The sequence below is a fragment of the Anabrus simplex genome, chromosome 2 (assembly GCF_040414725.1).
Source record: "Anabrus simplex isolate iqAnaSimp1 chromosome 2, ASM4041472v1, whole genome shotgun sequence".
In the NCBI taxonomy this organism is placed as follows: Eukaryota; Metazoa; Arthropoda; class Insecta; order Orthoptera; family Tettigoniidae; genus Anabrus; species Anabrus simplex.
Window position 1 is genome coordinate 17636309 of NC_090266.1, and position 24990 is coordinate 17661298.

The 24990-nt window shown below is 38.7% G+C and overlaps 1 protein-coding gene across 1 annotated transcript; it reads left to right on the plus strand.

The window, feature by feature from the left end:
- Positions 1 to 15800: 15800 nt before the first annotated feature.
- On the plus strand, positions 15801 to 23645 carry LOC136863892 (brachyurin). The gene is made up of 7 exons (XM_067140291.2): positions 15801 to 15927; positions 17609 to 17684; positions 20017 to 20179; positions 20738 to 20904; positions 21181 to 21279; positions 21454 to 21593; positions 22863 to 23645. The coding sequence occupies exons 1-7, from the start codon at positions 15874 to 15876 to the stop codon at positions 23037 to 23039; spliced, it is 876 nt and encodes a 291-aa protein (XP_066996392.2). The 5' UTR covers positions 15801 to 15873; the 3' UTR covers positions 23040 to 23645.
- Positions 23646 to 24990: the final 1345 nt, after the last annotated feature.

Below are 24990 nucleotides of genomic sequence, written 5' to 3' on the forward strand. Positions count from 1 at the left end.
CTGTGTCCACACTGGTACACACTTGTCTCTGCTATATATATATATATAGAGAGAGATAGTAAACAGCTGTCTGTGTCCACAGTGGTACACACTTGTCTTCACTATATATAGAGAGAGATAGTAAACAGCTGTCTGTGTCCACATTGGTACACACTTGTCTTCACTATATATAGAGAGAGATAGTAAACAGCTGTTTGTGTCAACACTGGTACACACTTGCCTCTGCTATATATAGAGAGAGAGAGATAGTAAACAGCTGTCTGTGTCCACACTGGTACACACTTGTCTCTGCTATATATAGAGAGAGAGAGATAGTAAACAGCTGTCTGTGTCAACACTGGTACACACTTGTCTCTGCTACATATAGAGAGAGATAGTAAACAGCTGTTTGTGTCCACACTGGTACACACTTGTCTTCACTATATATATAGAGAGAGAGATAGTAAACAGCTGTCTGTGTCCACACTGGTACACACTTGTCTTCTCTATATATATATAGAGAGAGATAGTAAACAGCTGTTTGTGTCCACACTGGTACACACTTGTCTCTGCTATATATATAGAGAGAGATATTAAACAGCTCTCTGTGTCCACACTGGTACACACTTGTCTTCACTATATATAGAGAGAGATAGTAAACAGCTGTCTGTGTCCACACTGGTACACACTTGTCTTCACTATATATAGAGAGAGATAGTAAACAGCTGTTTGTGTCAACACTGGTACACACTTGCCTCTGCTATATATATAGAGAGAGAGATAGTAAACAGCTGTCTGTGTCCACACTGGTACACACTTGTCTCTGCTATATATAGAGAGAGATAGTAAACAGCTGTTTGTGTCCACACTGGTACACACTTGTCTCTGCTATATATAGAGAGAGATAGTAAACAGCTCTCTGTGTCCACACTGGTACACACTTGTCTTCACTATATATATAGAGAGAGAGATAGTAAACAGCTGTCTGTGTCCACACTGGTACACACTTGTCTCTGCTATATATATATATAGAGAGAGAGATAGTAAACAGCTGTCTGTGTCCACACTGGTACACACTTGTCTCTGCTATATATATATAGAGAGAGAGATAGTAAACAGCTGTCTGTGTCCACACTGGTACACACTTGTCTTCACTATATATATAGAGAGAGATAGTAAACAGCTGTTTGTGTCCACACTGGTACACACTTGTCTATGCTATATATATATAGAGAGAGATAGTAAACAGCTGTTTGTGTCCACACTGGTACACACTTGTCTCTGCTATATATATATAGAGAGAGATAGTAAACAGCTGTCTGTGTCCACACTGGTACACACTTGTCTCTGCTATATATATAGAGAGAGATAGTAAACAGCTGTCTGTGTCCACACTGGTACACACTTGTCTTCACTATATATACAGAGAGAGATAGTAAACAGCTGTTTGCGTCCACACTGGTACACACTTGTCTCTGCTATATATATATAGAGAGAGATAGTAAACAGCTGTTTGTGTCAACACTGGTACACACTTGTCTTCACTATATATATAGAGAGAGATAGTAAACAGCTGTTTGTGTCCACACTGGTACACACTTGTCTTCACTATATATATAGAGAGAGATAGTAAACAGCTGTTTGTGTCCACACTGGTACACACTTGTCTCTGCTATATATATATAGAGAGAGACATAGTAAACAGCTGTTTGTGTCAACACTGGTACACACTTGTCTTCACTATATATATAGAGAGAGATAGTAAACAGCTGTTTGTGTCCACACTGGTACACACTTGTCTTCACTATATATATAGAGAGAGATAGTAAACCGCTGTTTGTGTCCACACTGGTACACACTTGTCTTCACTATATATATAGGGAGAGATAGTAAACAGCTGTTTGTGTCCACACTGGTACACACTTGTCTCTGCTATATATATATAGAGAGAGACATAGTAAACAGCTGTTTGTGTCCACACTGGTACACACTTGTCTCTGCTATATATATATAGAGAGAGATAGTAAACAGCTGTTTGTGTCCACACTGGTACACACTTGTCTCTGCTATATATATATAGAGAGAGAGATAGTAAACAGCTGTTTGTGTCCACACTGGTTCACACTTGTCTTCACTATATATAGAGAGAGATAGTAAACAGCTGTTTGTGTCCACACTGGTACACACTTGTCTCTGCTATATATATAGAGAGAGAGATAGTAAACAGCTGTTTGTGTCCACACTGGTACACACTTGTCTCTGCTATATATAGAGAGGGATAGTAAACAGCTGTTTGTGTCCACACTGGTACACACTTGTCTTCATTATATATAGAGAGAGATAGTAAACAGCTGTCTGTGTCCACACTGGTACACACTTGTCTCTGCTATATATATAGAGAGAGAGACATAGTCAACAGCTGTCTGTGTCCACACTGGTACACACTTGTCTTCAATATATATATAGAGAGAGAGATAGTAAACAGCTGTTTGTGTCCACACTGGTACACACTTGTCTTCACTATATATAGAGAGAGATAGTAAACAGCTGTTTGTGTCCACACTGGTACACATTTGTCTTCACTATATATATAGAGAGAGAATAGTAAACAGCTGTTTGTGTCCACACTGGTACACACTTTTCTTCACTATATATATAGAGAGAGAGATAGTAAACAGCTGTTTGTGTCCACACTGGTACACACTTGTCTCTGCTATATATATATAGAGAGACATAGTAAACAGCTGTTTGTGTCCACACTGGTACACACTTGTCTTCACTATATATATAGAGAGAGAGATAGTAAACAGCTGTTTGTGTCCACACTGGTACACACTTGTCTCTGCTATATATATATAGAGAGAGAGATAGTAAACAGCTGTTTGTGTCCACACTGGTACACACTTGTCTTCACTATATATATAGAGAGAGAGATAGTAAACAGCTGTTTGTGTCCACACTGGTACACACTTGTCTTCACTATATATATAGAGAGAGACATAGTAAACAGCTGTCTGTGTCCACACTGGTACACACTTGTCTTCACTATATATATATATAGAGAGATAGTAATCAGCTGTTTGTGTCCACACTGGTACACACTTGTCTCTGCTATATATATATAGAGAGAGATAGTAATCAGCTGTTTGTGTCCACACTGGTACACACTTGTCTCTGCTATATATATATATAGAGAGAGATAGTAATCAGCTGTCTGTGTCCACACTGGTACACACTTGTCTTCACTATATATATATAGAGAGAGAGATAGTAAACAGCTGTCTGTGTCCACACTGGTACACACTTGTCTCTGCTATATATATATATAGAGAGACAGTAAACAGCTGTTTGTGTCCACACTGGTACACACTTGTCTCTGCTATATATAGAGAGAGAGATAGTAAACAGCTGTCTGTGTCCACACTGGTACACACTTGTCTTCACTATATATATAGAGAGAGATAGTAAACAGCTGTCTGTGTCCACACTGGTACACACTTGTCTTCAATATATATATAGAGAGAGAGATAGTAAACAGCTGTTTGTGTCCACACTGGTACACACTTGTCTTCAATATATATATAGAGAGAGAGATAGTAATCATCTGTTTGTGTCCACACTGGTACACACTTGTCTCTGCTATATATATAGAGAGAGAGATAGTAAACAGCTGTTTGTGTCCACACTGGTACACACTTGTCTTCACTATATATATAGAGAGAGAGATAGTAATCAGCTGTTTGTGTCCACACTGGTACACACTTGTCTCTGCTATATATATAGAGAGAGAGATAGTAATCAGCTGTCTGTGTCCACACTGGTACACACTTGTCTCTGCTATATATATATAGAGAGAGATAGTAATCAGCTGTCTGTGTCCACACTGGTACACACTTGTCTCTGCTATATATATATAGAGAGAGAGATAGTAATCAGCTGTTTGTGTCCACACTGGTACACACTTGTCTCTGCTATATATATATATAGAGAGAGATAGTAATCAGCTGTCTGTGTCCACACTGGTACACACTTGTCTCTGCTATATATATATAGAGAGAGATAGTAATCAGCTGTTTGTGTCCACACTGGTACACACTTGTCTTCACTATATATATAGAGAGAGAGATAGTAATCAGCTGTTTGTGTCCACACTGGTACACACTTGTCTCTGCTATATATATATAGAGAGAGATAGTAATCAGCTGTTTGTGTCCACACTGGTACACACTTGTCTCTGCTATATATATATAGAGAGAGAGATAGTAATCAGCTGTCTGTGTCCACACTGGTACACACTTCTCTTCACTATATATATATAGAGAGAGAGATAGTAAACAGCTGTCTGTGTCCACACTGGTACACACTTGTCTCTGCTATATATATATATAGAGAGAGACAGTAAACAGCTGTTTGAATCCACACTGGTACACACTTGTCTCTGCTATATATAGAGAGAGAGATAGTAAACAGCTGTCTGTGTCCACACTGGTACACACTTGTCTTCACTATATATATAGAGAGAGATAGTAAACAGCTGTCTGTGTCCACACTGGTACACACTTGTCTTCAATATATATATATATAGAGAGAGATAGTAAACAGCTGTTTGTGTCCACACTGGTACACACTTGTCTTCACTATATATATAGAGAGAGATAGTAAACAGCTGTCTGTGTCCACACTGGTACACACTTGTCTTCAATATATATATAGAGAGAGAGATAGTAAACAGCTGTTTGTGTCCACACTGGTACACACTTGTCTCTGCTATATATATATAGAGAGAGATAGTAAACAGCTGTCTGTGTCAACACTGGTACACACTTGTCTCTGCTATATATAGAGAGAGATAGTAAACAGCTGTCTGTGTCCACACTGGTACACACTTGTCTCTGCTATATATATAGAGAGAGAGATAGTAAACAGCTGTCTGTGTCAACGCTGGTACACACTTGTCTCTGCTATATATATAGAGAGAGAGATAGTAAACAGCTGTCTGTGTCCACACTGGTACACACTTGTCTCTGCTATATATATATAGAGAGAGATAGTAAACAGCTGTCTGTGTCAACACTGGTACACACTTGTCTCTGCTATATATATAGAGAGAGAGATAGTAAACAGCTGTCTGTGTCAACACTGGTACACACTTGTCTTCACTATATATAGAGAGAGATAGTAAACAGCTGTCTGTGTCAACACTGGTACACACTTGTCTCTGCTATATATATATAGAGAGAGATAGTAAACAGCTGTTTGTGTCCACACTGGTACACACTTGTCTCTGCTATATATATATAGAGAGAGATAGTAAACAGCTGTCTGTGTCAACACTGGTACACACTTGTCTCTGCTATATATATAGAGAGAGAGATAGTAAACAGCTGTCTGTGTCCACACTGGTACACACTTGTCTTCACTATATATAGAGAGACATAGTAAACAGCTGTTTGTGTCAACACTGGTACACACTTGTCTCTGCTATATATATAGAGAGAGAGATAGTAAACAGCTGTCTGTGTCCACACTGGTACACACTTGTCTTCACTATATATAGAGAGACATAGTAAGCAGCTGTTTGTGTCAACACTGGTACACACTTGTCTTCACTATATATAGAGAGACATAGTAAACAGCTGTTTGTGTCAACACTGGTACACACTTGTCTTCACTATATATAGAGAGACATAGTAAAGAGCTGTTTGTGTCCACACTGGTACACACTTGTCTTCACTATATATAGAGAGACATAGTAAACAGCTGTTTGTGTCAACACTGGTACACACTTGTCTCTGCTATATATATATAGAGAGAGATAGTAAACAGCTGTCTGTGTCCACACTGGTACACACTTGTCTCTGCTATATATATAGAGAGAGAGATAGTAAACAGCTGTCTGTGTCAACACTGGTACACACTTGTCTCTGCTATATATATATAGAGAGAGATAGTAAACAGCTGTCTGTGTCCACACTGGTACACACTTGTCTCTGCTATATATATATAGAGAGAGATAGTAAACAGCTGTCTGTGTCCACACTGGTACACACTTGTCTTCACTATATATAGAGAGACATAGTAAACAGCTGTTTGTGTCCACACTGGTACACACTTGTCTTCACTATATATATATAGAGAGAGATAGTAAACAGCTGTCTGTGTCCACACTGGTACACACTTGTCTTCACTATATATATAGAGAGAGAGAGATAGTAAACAGCTGTCTGTGTCCACACTGGTACACACTTGTCTCTGCTATATATATATAGAGAGAGATAGTAAACAGCTGTCTGTGTCCACACTGGTACACACTTGTCTTCACTATATATATAGAAGGAGAGAGATAGTAAACAGCTGTCTGTGTCCACACTGGTACACACTTGTCTTCACTATATATAGAGAGACATAGTAAACAGCTGTTTGTGTCCACTCTGGTACACACTTGTCTTCACTATATATATATAGAGAGAGATAGTAAACAGCTGTCTGTGTCCACACTGGTACACACTTGTCTCTGCTATATATAGAGAGAGAGACATAGTAAACAGCTGTCTGTGTCCACACTGGTACACACTTGTCTTCACTATATATATATAGAGAGAGAGATAGTAAACAGCTGTCTGTGTCCACACTGGTACACACTTGTCTCTGCTATATATATATAGAGAGAGAGATAGTAAACAGCTGTCTGTGTCCACACTGGTACACACTTGTCTTCACTATATATATATAGAGAGAGAGATAGTAAACAGCTGTCTGTGTCCACACTGGTACACACTTGTCTCTGCTATATATATATAGAGAGAGAGATAGTAAACAGCTGTCTGTGTCCACACTGGTACACACTTGTCTTCACTATATATAGAGAGACATAGTAAACAGCTGTTTGTGTCCACACTGGTACACACTTGTCTTCACTATATATATGTAGAGAGAGATAGTAAACAGCTGTCTGTGTCCACACTGGTACACACTTGTCTTCACTATATATATATAGAGAGAGAGATAGTAAACAGCTGTCTGTGTCAACACTGGTACACACTTGTCTCTGCTATATATATATATAGAGAGAGATAGTAAACAGCTGTCTGTGTCCACACTGGTACACACTTGTCTCTGCTATATATATATAGAGAGAGATAGTAAACAGCTGTTTGTGTCCACACTGGTACACACTTGTCTTCACTATATATATAGAGAGAGAGAGATAGTAAACAGCTGTCTGTGTCCACACTGGTACACACTTGTCTCTGCTATATATATATATAGAGAGAGAGATAGTAAACAGCTGTTTGTGTCCACACTGGTACACACTTGTCTCTGCTATATATATAGAGAGAGATAGTAAACAGCTGTTTGTGTCCACACTGGTACACACTTGTCTCTGCTATATATATATAGAGAGAGACATAGTAAACAGCTGTCTGTGTCCACACTGGTACACACTTGTCTCTGCTATATATATATAGAGAGAGAGATAGTAAACAGCTGTTTGTGTCCACACTGGTACACACTTGTCTCTTCTATATATATATAGAGAGAGATAGTAAACAGCTGTTTGTGTCAACACTGGTACACACTTGCCTCTGCTTTATATCGATCGAGACAGTGAACAGTCTTATTTCTTTTGAGCTGAGTGGCTTGCATTTCGTGCGTTGTCGATCCCGGCTCTGTCCGGTGATATTTGAAGGTTCTCAAATCCCCAGCCTTGAGTTTTGAGGGTCGCCTCACGTTAAGCAACTACGCACCTCAGTTTTTTCATAGCAGTGGAAGTAGGTTGTCGGATGTAAAAGGAAAGTTATTATTATTAGTAGTAGTAGTATCAGTAGTAGGATTGTTTTTCTGGATTAACCATCGTTTGTCTATGAGGGGATCTTGGAAGCAACGAGAATTTGAAATGTACACTACATTTTGGGCACTGTCATCTTACACTTAACTTTTAGAGATAATGGCTTAAGCTACAGCAAGTTAAAAGATGCCCGAGGATAGTGTTAACCACTTTATTCCACATAGTGCCTTACACTCTTACAAGGACTTTAGTGATCTTTTTTAACGTATTCTTTCAGCTGGAATCTTTCTCTTAACTCATAAACACTTCCCTGAATGATGGTGTGCATCCTGTGTAATTAATTTTTCGCGCGCTAAGAAATTGTGTATAGCTCAGTAACACCTCTACACTTTGATGTGCACACTACATTATGCCGGTACCAACATGAGGGTTAATATCTTCGTTTTCTCGAGCGCAGAATATTAGAGAGAATAGAAATTAAGCCAGTTTCTGATTATAATAATCGTAAATTTTACCAGACTGAACTTCGCCAAGATATCTTGATTGTTGTCCGCGTAGTAATATTTGTGCCAAGTAAATATAACTTTTCCATATACAGCAATTAACGGAACATTTCATTTCTGTTAGAACATAGTAGAATAATTATGTAATAATTATATAATACTCCTAAGTGGTGTAGTTATTTTATTAGTCAGTACATGTTTTACATTATTGTCGTGTGATCCTTCTGTAATATCCTGGATAATATTTATTTCCTTTGATATTTTAAATTCACAGAATGCGCTATTTAACTTTACAGATAGTTTTCTTTTGCTCGTAAACAAGAATAGAGAATAGTCAAAGAATTTGGGTGTGAACAGGCATTAAGGAGTATGAAGGAGGAGTTGTAGATAATTAGAATCAGGGAGGAAGATAGGTCTCCCTCAAACAATGTTCTGGTTACGGTACGTGTACAAGAGGGATGGAAAGAAAAGGGGCAAGTCCTAGAAGGTAAGTGGGCTAATGTTTTAAGTGAAAAGTAATTCAGGGCAAAGTGCTGTATTGAAGGGCGAAATTCCGGTCAGGTATCGGTGAGAAATTGATATGAGTCACTGCAGGTAGAACTGCTGAGGGAAGGTAGGGAACAGAAAACTGTTGCAGAGGAGGGTAGAAGTAGGAAAAAGGAGAAGTTAGGAAGGGGAAATGTAGAGTAGAGTGTGGGAAAAGGGAAGTGGAACGTGGTTACGGGAGGGAGAAAAGAGAAAAGGTATTAAGTTCTGTGGCCGCCAGGAAAATAGGGGAGACAAGAAGTGGAGGGAATCAAATGACATGGGTGGGGTTGAGTCTCGGTTATGGAGCATTCCATCGTTAGGCATGTGCGGAAAGTGTGTGGAGGAAAGGGAAGCAGGGTAGAGTGTCATCCAGGAATTAGGTTAAGGCAGATGTTGAGGAAAGTAGAAGAGAAGGAGGAGGAAAAGGGGAAGGTGGCAGTGTTTCACGTTGGTACCAACAAAAATGCAACGCAATGAGGTATAGGTATCAACATATGTGGGGATGTGTGGGATCTAGTTAACGCAACACGGGAGAATCTTAATGATGCCAATATTGTTATCAGTGAAATAATGTGTAGGAGAAATACTGACTGGAATGTCATCGGGGATTTAAAGTAGACTATGGAGTGGGTATGTGGGAAACTGGGGGTGAGATTTGTATATCTTAATGGTTGGGTAGGAGTTAGGTATCTGCGCTCAGATGACCTACACTTGAACCATACTGCTGCATATAAGTTAGGAGGGTTGTTTAGAAGGGTTATAGGGAGTTAATTCAGGTTAACAGGGTAGACTGGGGAACGGTGATAAGAGTGAAGGGAGCTAGAACTCAAGTACAGATGACATAAAATTGCAATCAATCAATCAATCAATCAATCAATCAATCAATCAATCAATCAATCAATCAATCAATCAATCAATCAATCAATCAATCAATCAATCAATCAATCAATCAATCAATCAATCAATCAATCACTACTCTTCTGCATTTAGGGCAGTCACCCAGGTGGCAGATTCCCTATCTGTTATTTTCCTAGCCTTTTCTCAAATGATTGCAAAGAAATTGGAAATTTATTGAACATCTCCCTTGGTAAGTTATTCCAATCCCTAACTCCCCTTCCTACAAACGAATATTTGCCTCAATTTTTCCTCTTGAATTCCAACTTCATCTTCATATTGTGATCTCTCCTACTTTTAAAGACACCATCCAAACTTATTAGTCTACTGAGGTCCTCCCACGCCATCTCTCCACTGACAGCTCGGAACATACCACTTAGTCGAGCAGCTCGTATCCTTTCTCCCAAGTCTTCCCAGCTCAAACCTCGCAACATTTTTGTAACGCTACTCTTTTGTCGGAAATCGCCCAGAACAAATCGAGCTGCTTTTCTTTGGATTTTTCCAGTTCCTGAATCAGGTAATCCTTTTAAGGGTCCCATACACTGGAACCATACTCTAGTTGGGGTCTCACCAGAGACAAATACGCTCTCTCCTATACATCCTTACTACAACCCCTAAGTACTCTCATAACCATGTGCAGAGACCTGTACCCTTTATTTACAATCATATTTATGTGATTACCCCAATGAAGATCTTTCCTTATATTAATACCTAGGCATTTACAATGATCCCCAAAGGGAACATTCACCACATCAACACAGTAATTAAAACTGAGAGGAATTTTCCTATTTGTGAAACTCACAACCTGACTTTGATCACCGTTTATCACCATACCATTGCCTATGGTCCATCTCACAATATTATCGATGTCATTTTGCAGTTGCTCACAATCTTGTAACTTATTTATCACTCTGTACAGAATAACATCATCTGCGAAAAGCCTTATCTCTGATTCCACTTCTTTACACATATCATTGATATATATATATATAAGAAAACATAAAGGTCCTTGAGGAATTCCCCTCTTAATTTTTACAGGGACAGATAAAGCATCACCTACTCTAATTCTCTGAGTTCTAGTTTCTAGAAACAGAGCCACCCATTCACTCACACTTTTGTCAAGTCCAGTTGCACTCATTTTTGCCAGTAATCTCCCATAATCTACCCTATCAAATGCCTTAGATAAGTCAATCGCAATACAGTCAAATTGACCTCCTGAATCCAGGATATCTGCTATATGTTGCTGGAATCCTACAAGTTGGGCTTCAGTGGAATAACCTTTCCTAAACCCAAACTGCCTTCTATCAAACCAGTTATTAATTTTGCAAACATGTCTAATGTAATCAGAAAGAATGCTTTCCCAAAGCTTACATGCAATGCATGTCAAACTGACTCGCCTGTAATTTTCAGCTTTGTGTCTATCACCCTTTCCTTTTTACACAGGGGCTACTATAGCAACTCTCCATTCATTTGGTATAGCTCCTTCAACCAAACAACAATCCAAGAAGTATTTCCGATATGGTACTATATCCCAACCCATTGCCTTAAGTATATTCCCAGAAATCGTATCAATTACAGCTGCTTTTCCAGTTTTCAAATTTGTATCTTACTGTAAATGTCATTGTTATCATACGTAAGTTTTAATACCTCATTAGTATTACTCACATCCCCTATCTGGATATTATCCTTGTAACCAACATTCTTTACATACTGCTGACTGAATACTTCTTCCTTTTGAAAATCCTCGCATACACACTCCCATTGTTCATTAATGATTCCTGGAATGTCCATCTTTGAACCTGTTTCTGCCTTAAAGTACCTACACATACCCTCCCATTTTTCACTAAATTTAATTATGCTTGCCATCATGTTATCCTTAGCCGACTTCTTTGCTAGATTCAATATCCTAGTAAGTTCCTTTAACTTCTCCGTACTTCCACAGCCATTTCTAACTCTATTTCTTTCCAACTTGCACCTCCTTTTTAGTCTCTTTACATCTCTTTCATAATATAGTGGATCTTTACCATTCCTTACCACCTTTAAAGGTACAACCTATTTTCACATTCCTCAACAATTTCTTTAAACCCATCCCAGAGCCTGTTTACATTTTTATTTACCGTTTTCCACCGATCATAGTTACTTATTAAAAACTCCCTCATGCCTGTTTTATCAGCCATATGGTACTGCCTAGTGGTCCTAATTTTAATATCTTCCTTTCTTTCACATTTATTTTTAACACTCACAAAAACAGCTTCGTGATCACTAATACCTTCTATTACTTTGGTTTCCCTATAGAGCTCATCTGGTTTCATCAGCACCACATCCAGCATATTCTTCCCTCTGGTTGGTTCCATCACTTTCTGAATCAGGTGCCCTTCCCATATTAACTTATTTGCCATTTGTTGGTCATGCTCCCTGTCGTTCGCATTTTCTTCCCAATTGACATCTGGCAAATTCAGATCGCCCGCTACAATCACATTTCTTTCCATGTCGTTTCCCACATAGCTGACTATCCTATCAAATAATTCCGAATCCGCGTCAGTGCTACCCTTTCTCGATCTGTACACTCCAAATATATCAAGTTGCCTATTATCTTTAGAAACGAGCCTTACACCTAGAATTTCATGTGTCTCATCTTTAACTTTTTCGTAGCTTACAAATTCTTCTTTCACCAGAATGAACACTCCCCCTCCCACCCTTCCTATCCTATCTCTACGATACGCACTCCAGTTCCGTGAGAAAATTTCTGCATCCATTATATCATTTCTCAGCCATGATTCAACTCCTATTACAATATCTGGTAAATATATATCTATTAAATTACTTAATTCCATTCCTTTCTTTACAATACTTCTACAGTTGAGCACTAACAGTTTTATGTCATCCCTACTTGATTTCCAGTTCCCTGTTCCCTTAACACCGCTCCCTAGCGCACCCTGTTTCCCTGAACGTACCTCCCTATCACCCTTTGGCGTTAAACTGTAGAAGTGTTGTAAAGAAAGGAATAATTTAAAGGATATAATTGGTATACATTTACCAGACAATGAAATAGGACTTTCATCGTATCTAAGAAGTGATATTATGCGTGCGAAAATTTTCCACGGAACTCAAATGCTTACCTGGGAGTTAGAATATATTCAACGGGCGGGAATGTATTCATACTGGTACAAAAAGTATTTGTACGCTATGAAAAATTTAAGAATGTGAAATGTGAAGTATTAAGTGTAAAGATAATTTGAAACTAGACCTACTTGGTGTTTACAGACCAGGATGGGCTTACACTTATATGGCATTATTTGATAAGATAATCTGTTGTGTGGGATATGACAGAGAAAGTCACGTTATTTTAGCAGGTGTACTCAATTTACCAAATTTTAACCGGGAGGATAATGCGAATGACAGAAAACATGGCCAAAAATAGTAAATAAATTAATCTGTAAAGTTCAGTTGAATCTGGAAGTAATGGAAACAACTAAATGGGACATGGTGCTGGTGAAACGAGATGAGCTCTACACACCAATTGAAGTAATAGATGGTATAAGCGATCGCGATGCTGTTTTCGCGGTAGTTTAAGTCAATGAGGTAAAAAGCAAGATTGTAAAAGTTGGACGATCAGGCATTACCACATGATTGATGAGAGGGGCATGTGGTAGTTTTTAAAAAGTAATTATGATCGACGTAAAATGGCAAATAAAAATGTAAACAGCCTGTTGGATGGATTTAAAACAATTGCTGATAAATATGTAAACATGTGCCTTTAAAGGTGGTAAGGAATGGTAAAGATCCCCTATATTGTAAGAGAGAAGTAAAGAGACTAAGAAGGTTGAAAAGAAATAGATTTAGAAATCGTTATGGAAGAAAGGAGAAATTGAAATTTCTATGAAATTGAATCTAGCAAAGAAATATGTTAAGGATAATATGATTGCAAGCAAAGTAGGCAGTCGTACAAATTTAGGTGAAAAATTGAAAGGTATGTGTAGGTATTTTAGGGCAGAAACAGGTTCCAAGAAGAACATTCCAAGAATCACTAATGAACCAGGTGAGTATATAAATGAGGATTTACTGAAGGCAGAAGCACTCAGTCAGATATACTCTATGTAAAGATTGTTGGTTATTGGTTACAAGGGCGATTTCAAGACAAAAGAGGTGACTGGTGCTGTCGAAGTATTGCAATTTACCTACGATAACAGAGACACTTATAATAAGATTACAATTCTGAAGACTAGAAAATCAACTGGAATAGATAGGAATGCTGGGGATATACTAAAGGCAAAGGGTTGAGATATAGTTCCATATCTGAAGTACTTATTTGACTATTTTTTGCATGAAGGAGATATACCAAATGTATGGCGAGTTGCTACAGTAACACCTTTGTATAAAGCACGGTGATAAATATGAAGCCAATAATTACAGAACAGTAAGCTTGATCTGTGTAGCCTGGAAACTCTAGAAGAGCATTATTTTTTATTATACTAGAAATGTCTGCGAAATTAATAACTGGTTTGATAGAATGCAGTTCGGGTTTTGAAAATGTTACTCCCCTGAATTTCAGCTTGTAGAATTCCAGCAAGACACACTAGATATATTAGATTCAGGAGGTAAAATGTATTATAACGCGTTTCATCTATCTAAGATTTTTTATAGGGAGACTACTGCCAAAGGGGGTGCAGTTGGACTAGACAAAACACTGACTGAATGGGTTGCTATATTTCTAGTTGGAGTAGGTGAAGGTTGCAATCACTGAGATGGGAATTACTCAAGGGAGTACTTTTGGAACTTTATACTTTATTATATGTAACTGATGTGAGTAAAGAACTTGAATCGCAGATAAGGCTTTATGCGGATGTTGTACAGATGTTACAGGATTGCGAACTACTGCAAAGAGATCTCGAAAATGATGGCAAACGGGTTGAAAAGTCAGGTTGTGCGTTAAACAAAAAGGGAAAATTAATCTCATTTTAATTACTGCGTAGAAGGGGTGAAAGTACCGCATGGGGATCGCTGTAAGTACCTAGGTGAACTTCGTTGGGATATTCACATAAAAGTGTTTGTAATTAAAGGTTACAGATCTCTTCACGTGGTTATGAGAATATTTAGGGTTTGTAGTCAGGACCAAAAGAAGGGGGGTTATAAATTTCTGGCAGGACAACAATTATTGGAGTATATTTCCAGTGTATGGGATCTTCACCACAATCAATTGATACAAAAACTGGAAAAAATCCAAAGAAAATCACCTCAATTTGTTCTGGATGATTTGCGACAAAAGAGTAGCATTACGAAAATGTGGCAAAGTATGGGCTGGAAGGAATTGGGAGAAAGTAGACGAGCTGCTCGACTAAGTAGTATGTTCCGAGCTATCAATTTTGAGATGGCGTGAAACGACATTAGTAGAATAAGTTTCATCAGTATTTTTAAAAGAAGGAAAGATCAAAATATGAAGAAAATGTTGTAATTCAAGAGGAGAAATTGATGTAAATATTCGTTTATAACAGTAGGAGTTAGAGAATGGATTAATTTAGTAAGAGTGATGTTCTATAAATATCCAAATTATTTAAGGTTATTTAAAAAAAGGACCAGTTAAGCAGATCAGTGGTGATTGATTGATTGATTGATTGATTGATTGATTGATTGATTGATTGATTGATTGATTGATTGATTGATTGATTGATTGATTGATTGATTGATTGATTGATTGATTGATTGATTGATTGATTGATTGATCTAAAGGTTTAGTCACGTGAACAAAATCGTTGGCTATTTCTGCTCGGAAAAGAGACATTTGGCGTCCTCCAAGTGCAGTACGGGAAGTTTGCCGTTCTACAGGGCCACTCATTGTTTTTATTCATCATCACATTATCATCCACAGAACCATTGTCCTCACTGACTATGACAATGAGAACTTTCGTTCAGTTTCTAAATGTGCTCTTCATGAGTGAATTAATTCATTTTTTGAGATTATTCACCTGTGATTTCAATAGCAATTATGATAACAATAGTGAACTATGAACACTCATTATCCTTAGCTCCTGATATTAATTATCTCTTCATGGTATACTTCAAGGTCTAATACTAATATTGATCGTATTTTTACATGCGGCGTTATCAGTGATTTCCAGACGAGCTGAGATATAAAACAGCTGCCTTCTTCCACTGAGCATCACTCACAGAGAGACATCGACAATGTTCACCCAGGGACTCGTTGTGCTGTTGGCAGTAGCGGCCTACGCATCTAAGGTAACATACTTCAGGACTGCACTTGATAATTTTAAGATCTGGAAGTAATAGCCGCCTGATCTCTTGGACTGTTGTAGTTCACAATTTAGATGTGGTAAACGCGAAAGGAATATTTAGGCCGTTTACCAGTACTGCTCACTTCAATATCTGCTGTATTACTCTGGAAACACGAAAGAAATTCACGAGGTCTCAGGTTCTAAAGTAACAATATATTCAACAAATACGCACTTAACCATTTCCAAAGATGGTCAACATACTACAGTTGAGAATAGAAACTATTATTTTGTACCTTCAAAGCTGAACCCAATGATCAAGTTTAATGGCATGTCCCAAAGAGTCCACTACCGCATTGCTGGTGACTGCGTAGGAATAAAGGAACTGCAGTTATCCGTTGTCATGATCACGAGTACATATGAAGAGCTCAGGGGATGATAATAATAATAATAATAATCAACATCATCATTTCGCAAGGCAGTCCCTTCAATGAGGGCGTATTATTGTCATGGAGGATAGTGTGTGTGGTGGGTGAATTGCACGGATCCTGTGGACAGCACAAACAACCAGTTCCTAAGCCAAGGGAATTAACCCTTTAAGATAAAAATGCCGACCCGGCATGCCCTCTGGCCCGATGTCTGTGCGCTGACCTTTGAGCCAAGGAGCTGGACGGGGAGGTACTTCAGACTGGAACCTCCAAGACCCCTCGTATTTGACAAACTTCAGATTATGATATTAGCGAGAAAATTTGCTGGCATGAACAAGTCGGCGTAATATCTTAAGTGAGGAGTGTGTTATTTAGGACCAGAGTGACTGAAGAGAAGATAATCAGACTGTGTACATAATCCAAGGAAAAGGCTCAGAAAAGACGAGGTAACTACAAACTGAAAATCGAGGAGATATAAAGAACATACTGATTACCATCTGTTGAGGAGAAAACTCAGTGAGGAAATATTATATTCAAAGACAAATCGGTGCTTTCCTTTGTGAATGATGACCTCACAAGGTCTTCTTATGTAGGCCTACATTATGGTTTCATAGTAGTCGGAGCTGCATGCCTTCTCATGGACTTTGAACCACTCACCGATGTCACAGTTCACTCGATTCGTTTCAGTGTGTCGTGTTCTGTTATGTAACCTCGTGTATCGAGATATCGAGATTTCGAGATTTCGAGGTACATCGGCGTATCGTAACAAGGTCAGTTCTGCATTGGATGTGGGGTTAGGTTGAACATTGTAATAAGCGAGCTACGCTGAAACACGACACATAATACCCAGTATTACACAATGAACTTACATCGTGGTCCCGTTTGTGTGACAACGGCATTCTCAAGCTGTAATCATTTCCGAGATTATCAGTCACACATACAGAAGTGCACAGTGCAGGGGTAGATTGAAAAGGCCTTTATATTATTGGAAATTTAGGGGCTGAAGTCAAAAAAAGGGTAAGTATGGAATATTCTCGACCTTGTCCCAAAAATCTACCACAAAGTTACGTTAACTGAAAGTGAGCACTGTATCCTCCGCTTACTAGATTCCCTACCTCGTAGGATTGAAGACGTCTCGACATCTTCCTAGGGAGTGAGGAAACCACGTGCAATTCCTTTCTTATGACTGAAAATATGTACTTGTAAGTTGTAATACTGTCCCTATGAACATTCAGAATATGACTTGATTTTTCTTTATAGAATCCCATTGACTGGAGCAAGGTGAAGCCCATTGATGTGCTCAGGCCTCTACCAGTGAAGGGGATCAACAGAAGTCGTAAGTATGATTGAACTTTGTTACAACCACAAATAAGTCTGGAAATCTGTTGGTAAAAATGATAACATTTTATTGAAATTCCTCTATAAAATTCATAGCATAATGAAGGAACTGAATTGCATAAGGCATGAACATGACATCACACGGAAAGCGTTGAGGTTATTTTTGGTCATGTAAATGATGGTTCATGGTATGGGTTACTGTAGTCACGTCCTACTTCATGAATCATGGACAGCAGCTGAGTGGCCTAGTAAGTGGTCCTATGGAATGGGAGTGGTCGTCTTAGACATATTCTGAATCACGACCCTCAGGAGGCTAGGACTATGCAGTCCATAGTCCGTCAGAGGGGAGATTCTCACTGGGACTATATGTAAGTAAAGGGTAGCATCAAGCTTCACAGAAATTTTACACAACATGCTCAGAACAATTCAAGCAAACGTCTGACGTATGGGAGTTACGGAGTCCCATCATCATTTGGCAAGTGAGGGACTCCTTGGAACAAAACTCGGCGAAAGTAATATAATTCGATGTGGAGCTATCAATATCAATGGGTCTCGTGAAAGAAAGTAGTACAAGCTGAGTCAGCATAGAGGATACGTCCGGATGAGTTAGGAGTTAATGATATTCGCGTAAGGGGTGATGACGAGGATGAGAGATTACAGAGTGTTTTTAACGGGTTTTAGAAAGAAAGAAGGGCAGAGTGTAGGGTACGACCGGACATCAGGAATACTATTGCGCGCAACTTAGTTTATGTTAGGCACGTACAGGAGCCAATAACATGGGCAGATTCAGTAATTGAAGAAATTAGTAGGAAAACTGTCTCACTGTATTCATCACGCGAGGTTACACGTGAGAATGAAGTTGTCCAGTTTTATGAAGCACTGAGTAACATCCTGGTCAGGGCCAACAACAAGCACAGGATAGCAATAATAGGAAATTAGAATGTGAGAGGACAGGATATAAGGTGAAGGGTAAACGTGAGGAATGGGAAGCGTGAGATTAGCAGTTACGAGTATACTCTTCAAGCATAAGGCTGTTCAGCGCTACATATGGGAGAGTAAGGGCACCGGATCCATAATAGACTATACCATAACCGAATTTAAGTTCAGGAAATCTATTCGGATTGTCTGGGTATTCCGTGAATTTTCGATGATACAGACGATTTTCTGATCTAGAGTGAACTAAGTATCTCTAGGCCTAGGACAGACAAATTAAAATCTGTCTGCTGACGAGTAGGTGTAGAAAAACTCCTGGAGGACACTGCTATGGTTAGTGGAAGATTCCAGACAATGAACAGTAAACAGTATCAATCACTATCAGTCACTACTGATCCGCATTTAGGGCAGTCGCCCAGGTGACAGATTCCCGCGATGTAGGACTAGCATGCCTGTCCTTTACCTGGAGGCCGCGGGTTCTGTTCCCGGCCAGATCAGGGATTTTTATATGGATCTGATTCCTGGTTCGAGGTCCACTCAGCCTACGTGATTGCAATTGAGGAGCTATCTGACGGTGAGATGGCAGCTGTGAGTATTCGTTATGCTGACCACCCAACACCTCATAATCTGCAGGCCTTCGCTTGCTAGGCCATGGCCCTGAGTTTGGTTTGTAGGATGTGTGTTCTCCCAATGCAATGAACTCGCAGTTGCGATCAAAAGTAATCCGAAGGAAGGAAGTCAGCTTCCCGGACGAAACTATCTTTACATCGGTCTTTTTTCAGAGTGAAATCTGGGTGGACTCTAGTAATGTTTTCATAATTTAGAAGTAACAGATATGAAAGTAGAGATAATGATTGGTGGTACAAACAAGTGGGAACAATGGCAGGAGGGTGATCGTAATGAGAAAATGAAGACTAAGCTATGTGTACAAACCGATGATAGGGGCATGTGAGGCGAATGGAGGCGAATAGGTTACCAAGGAGAATAATGGAGGGTAAATGATGCAGCGGGAGCCCAAGACTGCGAAGATTAGGCTCAGTCTGTAGTGATTTAAAACTAAGTGGTACGGAGCAGAGCTAGAGGCTTGCAAACTGAACACTGAAAGACATAGGAGTTTATAAGGAAAATCTACGTACTGTATGTATGTATGTATGTATGTATGTATGTATGTATGTATGTTACATTATTACACATTTATTCTTAGTCTTGAAAGTATATCAGTCATCTACTTGCTATTGCTGATATTACAATTTGTATAATCTACGGGGGTTCTTTTTTTTAAGTTTATGCACATTACGCGATTCGTTGCGTTCTCCTGACAAACCGCTTTACTGGCATTTATGAAAAATATTTACTCTCTTTAAATTTAGTTTTGACAGTTTTCTTGCTGTCCGTAGCTGCCCCTGGCAACGCCCGTATTACTGGGGGAGAGGAGGCTACTCCACACTCTCTGCCGTATCAAGTGGCTCTCTTGTTAGAACTGTCTGAGGGTACGGCTTTCTGCGGTGGCTCCCTGCTTTCTCCAGACTGGGTATTGACTGCAGCTCACTGTGTTGATGGGTAAGTATTTTGCTTCCATATACCGTATGTATATTATTTCGCAACTTTAATTTCTTTGGGCTATTACTTGCAATAATACTACAGAGTATTTTTCAATAACTGACACTGATATTTTCAACAATTTGGGCCATACCTCACGTGTGTACAACTCAGGCTTTTACAAAACTTTCATGCAAGTGCATTGCGCTTCGGTGGTAACTCATCCTCGGAGGTTTATAGCGAGTGAAGAAGGAGATGATCAAGTTTCTTAAACATAGGATACAATATGGCAGGATTTAACAGGAGTTTCCTCGCCTTGTGTGTGTTTAATATGACGATTCCTTAATAATTTTAAGAACGTTACATTTAACATACAAAATATTCTTCACGTTACTGCAAACGTTTCTCTAGGCTGCAATGTGCGTGCAAGACTGCATTACAATTGCTTCTAATTGTTTTTCTATTGCTCTTAATTCATAATATGTATAAAATAAGCCCACAGGTACCGCATAAAATACTGATTGCCCCTTTCCTTTCACGGTCCTTGACTTCCTGCATTAACTATCACTTGGTGTACAGCGCAAGCAGTGCTGAAGTAATCCTCGGGGCTCACAACGTCCGTGAAGAAGAATCCACTCAAGTGAGGCTTACTAGTACAGAGATCACCATTCATCCAGAGTGGAACTCACTCTTGCTCCAGAACGATCTGGCTCTCATCAAGCTTCCTCAGAGTGTACAGCTTAACGGTACGTTTATTTCACAAACAATTTACTTAATGAAACGATATTTCAGAATAAATTTGCTATAAATGTAGGAAATTCGTTTTGAATGTGTCAAAGTTTCAAAAATGAAAATAAATTTAAGGGTATCTTCATCCCGAGGTCCATATTAGCATTACGTCTTACTGTTTGGAATTGTTAATCCTGCTGTTACAGTAGCATGGCCACATAATCCATTAATATCATTTGTTCTTTCATCCAGCCCAGGTAATAATACAGTGTTTTGTATCTCTTACTTTGTAGAGAATATCCAGACAATTAGACTGCCATCACGATCTCAACTGGACGAGACATTTGTCAACTCTGAAGTCTTAGCAAGTGGTTGGGGAAAGCCATCCGACAGTAAGTACATTAATTTCCCAGTGCCGAAAAGGATATCATTTTAAGATCTTTGAAAGAATTAGCCTCACTGATAATGTGTTCTTTGGGACTTTTCATGCACTGTCCCATGTATATGGTATTGCTTTATGCTAAGTAGCATATCAAAAAATAATACCAACACCTTTTACGTTACAGGTGCAACTAGCATTAGCCCGGTGCTTCGTTATGTCTACAGCACTGTAATTTCCAAGCTGTCATGCAATATCCGCTACCTTGGTGTCATCCAGGACTCTCATATCTGTTCCTCTGGCAGTGGCGGCAAGAGCACATGCAGTGTAAGTCTACCCTGCAGCATTTTTTATTGTCCTCATCTGTCAAGTTAGCCTGCTAAAGTCTGTGCAGCTGATAGAGGTAGAATGTGAAAATGTGGAGATTAACCCTTTCGTTGCTTGACCTGGAATCCCTTTCTATTGACCCTCTTTCAACGCAGATTTCTTATTGTGTTCCTATATTTCTACATATGATTTGATACTCACTTGTTATTATCACTGTGTAAACTTACCCAGTTAGAACATTGCACCATATAGGCTCTCTGATTTACTTGAATAAGATTTCCTTTTCTGTCTAAAATCTTTCATGAGAAAATTTATAAGAACTAAACATAAACTGGAGATCACCTTTTCTAAATTTATGGCCATAGATGGAAACAGTCGGGAACTTTATTATTGGCGTTTACTCGAGAACATGTTTGTGGCACCAATTTTCTACCAATTGTAAATTTTTAAAATGGAAATCGGGACATAAATTAAATTGACTAGAAACATATTAAAAATTCCCAGTGTATAATAATAACTACGCTAAATAGATTAATTCAGAAATGGAAAAGGAGACCATGAATTAATGGTTACCTACGGCCATTGAAGTGCAAGTATACTATACAAAATACATTTTATATAATTACGTAACAATATTTAGCTTCTACAAATTTCATTTCTTTAATTAAGTGATCCAGAAATTTGAAAAAGCATGAGCGATTGCATATCGACACAATGGACAGCACAGATGAATTGCAGCGCTAGAGGCCGGCCCATTCACCCTTCCTCACCAAACTCAGCTGGGCACTTTGGACTGTTGCTCTACCTGCTGAACTTCCTACCAACTAAACTAATAACCTCAGGCACATGCACAAGTTACTACCATATCCCCTTATTACAAAAAAACCACATTTTTCATATTTCGGCACTTTCGCCCTTTTTCATCATTGGTCCTCAATTGTTGGTACTTTTATTATTATACCATTGGAATGGGAGTGTAATGACAATTATCTTAGTTTGGAACGCGTTTATACATATTAAAAAAATCCTATTTTCAGTATTAATAAGTTGAGTGCATCGAAAGCCTGAATCTTTCTGAAAGTATCATTCAAAAGCAGAGTTGCAATCAAGATTCATTCCTATGTATATTTTGCTGAAAGTCTTAGTACATGCAGATCTGTCTCCTGCTGAATAACATGTTACGGTCAAAAGCGATGCACATTACCATTGAATTCCAGCTCCTTTTCTTGTTATTGTCAAAGTCCTGATAGAAATTATTCGTCCTTGCAGGGTGACAGCGGTGGTCCATTGGTCATCAAGGAAGCTGATGGAAAGTCAACACAAGTGGGCATCGTATCCTTTGGTATATCATTTGGTTGTGAAATTGGTTGGCCTGCAGTCTTCTCACGAGTCACATCCTTTGCTGAATGGATTAGTGCCCAGACAGGTGTGGCCCTGAGGAATTAGTCGAAAATACCTCGTGTAACGGAATTTATCTTTTCGCATCCATAGTATTTTTAGACAGAAGATAACTTCAGTAACGTGTGTACTTATCACCCTCTTAGATTATTTCTTGACTATCGCAGTCATTCTCAGTTAAGAATAACAGTAATTCCTATGGTAAGGATATCAAATAATTCATAATATATATGAATATGACAAGCAGATTAGAGCAGATGTAGGATGCAATAGTTACGTTGAAATGAAAAGGTTAGCACAGGATAGGGTGGCATGGAGAGCTGCATCAAACCAGTCTATGGACTGATGACTCAAACAACAACATATTAAGGGCCATTCAAATATTTTGTTAGGCATTTGTATTCTTGTTGCATTACATCACATGTTAAAAAGTATCTTTCTGTAAGTTACCATCTTGCTATGTACCTAATAACTGTATACTACAAATAAATAACATTTCCTAACAATTGTGAAATTTTAAAATGGAAATCGTCCTAGAGTAGAAATACATTCCTATTGACTAGAAGTGTACTAAAACTTCCCAATGTACAACTAATAGCTACGTTAATTAGATTAATTCAGAAGTGTAAATAAAGATAAATTTCCTAACTAAAACCATGCAGTAGTTATTTAAATACCCTTTCACTATGATTAAAATGTACATATTCACATTAAAATACATCCCTCTTGGTCATATAGTAAATAGAAAACAACAAAAAATTTAAATGACATTCTAAATTCTTGTGAACAAGGACTGAGATTCAAAGAGCAGAAACCGCAGGGAGAAATGTTCTGTACTGATAAAACGAGTTCAGCTCTGTAGACAAACTGAAGTGATATAGTTATAAATAATCAAGAATCGGTTTTAGATGTAGGTAAATAAAAACATGAGAGAAAGGCTGTAAAAGTAGAGCTAATGAGAGTACCTACCATATGCTTGATAAAGGGGGGTTACGGGAGCTTTTAAGAAGTAATCATGATTAGAGGAAAACGGTTAATAAAAACGCAGTAGCCAATGGGATGGTATTAAAACAATTGCTGAGGACTGTGAAAACATGCATGCCGTTAAAAGTGGTAAGGAATGGTAAAGACCCACTATAGTATAACAGAAATCAAGCATTTAAGAAGAAGGTGTATGAAAGAAAAATGGAATTATGACTGTTCGTGGAAGTAAGGAGAGAATGAAGGAAATTCCTAGTAAATTGAATCCAGTAAAAGAGACACCGAAGAATAACATTATGGAAAGCATAATTGACACGCATATCAATTTTAGTGGAAAATGATAAGTTATGGCCGAAACAGGTTCTGTCAATCACCAATCAATCAGTCAATCAAATCATTGATCTTCGTTTAAGCCTGTAGCCCAGGTGGCAAACTCCTTATCAGTTGTTTATCTAGTATTTTCTTAAATGATTTCAAAGAACTTGAAAATATATCAGTAGTAGGGCTAGCATAATTGGTGCGGTCATTGACCTCTAGTCAATGACGTCTGGTCGATAACGTCATTATGATGTCAAACCTTACATACGTTAGCAGGCCTAACCTCACGTAGTAAGGTTATAGCGTCACAATGACGTCTTAACCTAACTTGTAACCACGGACACTAACCTAAACTCATTGGGTTAGGCCAGAGGCCGAGGTTTTGGTTTCTCGGGTGGGTGGAGATTGAGCTCTTCTCCCCCTCTGGGGGCCACCTCGCAGCCCCCAACCAAAAATAATGGATGGTTGAGTGAGGGATAGCTCTCTCTCTCTCTCTCTCGCTCTCTCCCTAGAGGTCCACCGCCTTGAATAAGAAGCCAGGCACGACCCCTCTCTTGCGAGAAGTGACAACATGTTCGTTTTTTTTTTACGGGGGGCCCCCGTAGCCCGCTCCCCCGGCGTGACAATCGACACAATCTACATTACCTCCGACATGCTATTAGTTCTAAGTAGAAAGAGATAGCAGGGAGAGTGGGAAGTG